The 5,506-nt window shown below is 36.2% G+C and overlaps 1 protein-coding gene across 1 annotated transcript; it reads right to left on the bottom strand.

Moving 5' to 3' along the window:
• Positions 1-2,109: 2,109 nt before the first annotated feature.
• On the bottom strand, positions 2,110-5,299 carry LOC102613241 ((R)-limonene synthase 1, chloroplastic-like). The gene is given in 8 exon segments (XM_052440760.1): positions 2,110-2,348; positions 2,350-2,676; positions 2,776-3,024; positions 3,159-3,300; positions 3,392-3,610; positions 3,988-4,366; positions 4,622-4,886; positions 4,987-5,299. Coding segments are annotated over 8 exon segments (1,836 nt in total). The 5' UTR covers positions 5,215-5,299; the 3' UTR covers positions 2,110-2,321.
• Between the last annotated feature and the right edge of the window lie 207 nt (positions 5,300-5,506).

A 5,506-nucleotide genomic window follows, 5' to 3' on the forward strand; every position in this document is an offset into this window, starting at 1 on the left:
TTATTTTGTGAGATTTTCCATCACCTCATTGAAGAAGAAAAATAATGAATAAATAAGTTTCATAGCTCCAAAAAATGAAATTGATCTAGGACAAGAATTAGCCATGTTGCAAACCACTAAATTTTGACCATGACAACCGCTTGATGTATAAAATGCTTTAGAATTTGTTTATAATATCTTACACCTTGGTGTTTTCCTTTCATATTAGAACCATTATTGTATCCTTGTCCTTGTATATTATCAATGACAAGTTCAAAAATTTTTATTAGTTCTATGAGTTCATTAAAGAGCTCTTTACCAGTACAATGGCAAACTTTTAAGATTCGAAAAAATATTCTTCCATTTCTACTGGATTTGCTAAATTATCTACACATCTTACTATAGCAGACACTTGTTCTTGATGGTTTGTATCTGAAGTACAATCAAGAATAATTGAAAATTATTTTTCTTCTTATTTGTTAGGGATTTTATTATTCCCATCATTGTGTCAATAATATTACAATTTATTTATTCTTTTTATGAGGGATTTGTCTAGTCTTGGGAATTAATTAGATTAGATTATGTGGAATATGGGGGAATATTTTTTGAGGCATAAAGAAGCAAATCAGCATATAAGTAGGATTACATATTAAAGAATTCTAAATAAAGATGATCATTGTATTGGTAAGTATATTAAGTATTTATGGAATATTAGACTCTAAAAAAAATATATGTTCTAATGAAATACTGCACATATATAAAGGGAAGTATTTCACACATTGAAGACTGAAGAAGGCATTTCTTATTTTATATTAGGGAAATAGCCAATGCAAAGAATGAGAAGAAAAACTATTTCGTCACATATGAGGTTTCATATCTCTATAATGTTTTAATCTTCTTCATATCAAGCATTTCATTAGACATTCTTTATTATTATTTGGTTTTTTCGGAATGGAGAGGTCATTTGTTGTGTTGAGGGAATCTCAAGGAAGTAGCAAATACAATTGAAGATGAGTGGTGCTTGCTAAACACGATTGACTAGGTAGATTCAACAAGGTGGTGGTAAGAGCAAGAGAGAGTCTGAGACTATAGAAATTAAGGGCTTATTCGGATCAATTTCAACAACAAGACGACCAAATTTGCCTCTGGATGCGGATTCAGTGTTGTAATCAATTTTAAAAACACTCCCGAAAATTTGTCCCAACATTCGGAGAATTTTCTTATTGTAGTAATGTAGGGCCATGCCTGGTAAGCGGATCCAGGCTATAACATATTCAATCACTGCTGCCGAACTATCAAAATGGGGAGTCCATGGCTTCACTGTTAGATAGTGCCCCAGAATAGTCTAAGGCCCTTGCGCCAAAGCGAACTCCACATCCCTCTCTGTTCTGAAACGAACAAGATAATAATCATTCTCAAGGTCAATTCCAGAAAGCCCTTGGGTCGAGCTCCAGATGGTTTCCAAGCGGTTGCGCAGCGTCCGGTAACCTATGCGACGACCCAAAAGCTTGACCACCACCGTGTATTGCCATGGTTTCATTAGTTGAGCATGTACTTTTCTGTGAAAAAAAAATGGAGTGAAAATTGTCTGCACACTCAAAAACCACATCTTCCGGTTCAACTGCCAAATCTTCCCCGCTATCAAAAAATACTCCTTCATCCACCCTTTGTGTTGACATCAGTTTATCACGAAAGGAAGGAGGCTGAGGATTGTCACCATCTTCCCCTTCAGCCTTAAATCTTGCTTTGTTTGTGGAACGGTCGTCAGCCATAGGTGGATTAGGGTTTTTCTCCATTTCAATCTTTCCTCACATTAGGAACTCATTTTTTTTTAATTGGTTATATTTACTTTTTGATTCTTGTAACTTTTTTCTTTAAATGCCACCGCTCTTATTTCTATCCTCATTTAACAGACTGCGGGTTGCGTTTGTCACTGTTAGCTGCACATTGCCATTTTTCATGAGTATGATTTGCCGTATGCATGGATACTGAAAGTATCCCTTGTGCTAAAAATGCTATGAACCATCCTTGAATAATCAAGTATAACTGCATGCAGAACAAATTCAGCCGTTCTCACGTTTTAGCTAGCAAATAATTATCTTGTAGGAATTAGAATGAGCCTGACTTAAGTATTTGCATATCCTGAAGACTTTTATTCTCAATAAAAGTAACATATATATATATATATATATATATATATATATCATTTCTTTTTCATTTATAAACCTTGATGAATGAGGGAATTTATTTTATTATCGAAAAGAGATCCCTCAGAAAAAAGAAAAGCGGAGGCCAACATCAACTGAAACTGCACTCTCTGGGAATTCGCAACGCATCGTGCATTATAATTCATCATCAGCCTTTGGTGCCAGGAGATGCTGTGAAAGCCATGTCTTTGTCCTCCAAGGGAATGGGCTGAAAAAGCAATGTAAAGCCGACATCGATAGTCTCTTGGTTTTGAACACCATGCCCATCTCCATGTAGATACATAAAATGGGACATTCGCACAAGATTCAAGAGGAACTCAGCAGTTGTTCGAGTCAAGGGAGAGTCTTTATCGGCTGTGTATGCATTCACCTTCTTCCACATCTGTCTCATCATATCCTTGATGTGTTCACGAGCAACTTCCTCCGAGGCACCAGTTTCATGCATGTAACACTGGATTGATTTCGGAACATCCCCTCTCTGTATCTCGTCCTGATGATTATCGGGGAAAAAAAAAATACAATCAATTCATATATAGAGGATTAATTCAATTGCTGTCGTCTTAAAAAAAATAAATAAAAAAAGACATACCGATGAAGTTCCCAAATCATCTTGCAGACGGAAAATCTTGGATGACCAGTGAACTATATCTGGATTACTTTCTAGAAATTCCAGTTCCTTCTTAATGATTGGATTTGTACCAGAAAGATATGAAATCGTTATAATTAAAGGGCCCGTTATTGATACCAATCCATTTTCCAAGTATTCTTCCAGTTTCGGTGTGTACTTGCTATGGTACCATTTCGCCTCCACCAAGTAGGCTTGTATTAAGCCAAGCCACTGATGCACATGGCACAGAAAATATACAACTAGTTACGGTTTATAATTTTTGAGAAAAAAAGAACATCGTAATTTAAAAAGGATAAATCAGAGGAAAGGAACAGGGAGAGGCGCCAAATTAATATTTGACGTACTGCATGTTTTATGCTCAGAAGCATATCAAAATCCTGTTGTTTGAGAACGTAATAAGCAAATTCATTAACAAAGTTGTAAAGGGCAAGAAAACACATTTTCATATAGCCCGGAAGGTGCTTCAAAGCATAATTGATGTCCCACCTGCAGAAAAAAAAAATCACATAAACGGTCTATTAAATTGAGAAGTACCATGCAGCTAGGTAGCAGTTGAATTGTTAATTTGCCAACAAACCTCGCAACAGCATCAGTGAATATCTCAAGTTCATCCAATGTTCCATAGACATCATAAATGTCATCAATCACTGTAATTAGGGCTATCGAGATTGTGAGCACTCTCCTGCAGTAGGCGAATTGAGGCTCAAACGCGATCCCCATGCTCCATAAGAAGGACGCTACCAACCTGTTCCTCGCAAAGCTCAATTTCTCTCCAAGACCTGTATCCTTCCACCACCTTCATAGGAAAATTAAAACGAATATTACGACACGTGATTTATATATCTGTATATATAGAATCAGCTTTCTGTCTGGAATTCTGAAGAATATTTCTCTGATACAAGCATCTCATTTTATAAAGCACGTGACTTGTGGCTTTACAATGCATTTACATATAGAGTTATCTTCTAGTTCGAGATTCTTTAATGCAAACGTTTGGAATAATTTAATATACATTTATATAAAGTGTAGGCTGGTGCCTTTATACTGCTGTAAAAGGCGGAGTCTGCACTTGAGAATAATTTAATAAACATATGATTAAATTGTACCAGTTATCTATTCGATAAAATCAAATCTTTGCAATATATATGAGTTATGCAATCAAGGCATAGATACCCTGAAATGTCTTTAAGTTCTTCCTGGTAAATTGCCTGCAAAGTGTTAAACTCCAACTTAGCGAGCTCAAGTAAAAGGTGGTTCTTGTCCTCTCTTTTCTCATAAACGTGTATGAACCACCTTGCCTCTAACATAGGCACTTTCCAATGCAGAGGGAGCTCCAGCGCCCGCTTCGCTTGTTCTGCTACAAATACATCCTCTTCCTTGCTGTTGCTGGTGATCATCATTTCTTTAAGATGCTTACTGGTGAATTGCCAGGCCTCCTCCATGATGCTTTCTCCTTCTAAGCTGTAATACGAGGCTTCATGCAAGCTCAGTATTCCCTTGAAATCATCACAAATGAAGCCTACCTTGTCGTCTTTAAAACCACTGAAAACCTCTGCAGTGCTCAACCGAAAAAAGAAATTATATTCATCAAAACTTTTACACATATATGTTAATTAGAGAATGATTTAAGTGTCCCCAGCGGCCTTGTCGAGTTCGAATTTCTCAGGAGATAGAGAGTTAAAAAATTGATTTGGGTTTTGCCCACTTTTTTACATTTAAAAGGAATGAATAAGATAAACAGAGAGATCGATTCAAGTATTCGGATCTTGCATGTGCATGACAGAGTAAGCGAACTAATGAAAGGTACCTTGAGAAACAGGATAGCCATGTTGTCTAAGTAGTCTGAATTCAAGGGAGGTTGCATACAGATTTTCTTTTCTCCAATTATAATCTTTATTATGGTTGTGGATATTACGCAATATGTTCCGAATCTCAGGCTCAAAATGATAAGCCAATCCAAGTCTTTGCAAATTATCAATCAGCTCCAACTGATCCAGAGGCTCGGTTACATCCTTAATCGCTGTCTTCACTTTTCCCTTCAGCTCTTCTGCTCGTCTTTTGTATGTTTCATCCTGTACATGCACAGCATTTAGTTTTTAGTTATTCATGGTCCTAATTTGAAATGAACAAAGGAAATTTATACGTAATAATAATAATAATAATAATCAATACCGTATAGTTGCTATTCAGTGACTGCAAAAAATCATGGTCCCAAATTGAAGGTTGGTAGTTTGCTGATCTCCTATCAACTGTCAAATTATCATATTTGGTGCTGACAAGGCATTGGACTGGCTTATTTTTTGCCATGATTCTGATGGCTGCTCTATTTGTTGCAAGAGGAAGACATTTGAAACCATTTACAGAGGTAGCCAAGGTTGAGGGATTAATGCAAGAAGACATTGGATATACAGATGCAGTGTAAGCTAGCTTACAGGTATACTTGGGAAGGATTCTCAAATTAATCTATGGTTTGTGGTGATGTACAAGGTTATATATATATATATATAGGCAGAGAAGAAGCTCATGTGATTGATTTTTCTTACTCATTTTTTCTGAGTTTTGAAAGCGTTTAATTTTTAAGTCTTAATAGTACAAAGATATTTTATTCTTTTTTTTGTGGGGGGGGGGGGTACATCATACTGTGCGAACGAGGTCAATATTGTACCAGAAGACACATACATCATCCATACAT

The sequence above is a fragment of the Citrus sinensis genome, chromosome 5, assembly GCF_022201045.2.
Source record: "Citrus sinensis cultivar Valencia sweet orange chromosome 5, DVS_A1.0, whole genome shotgun sequence".
NCBI classification, from domain to species: Eukaryota; Viridiplantae; Streptophyta; class Magnoliopsida; order Sapindales; family Rutaceae; genus Citrus; species Citrus sinensis.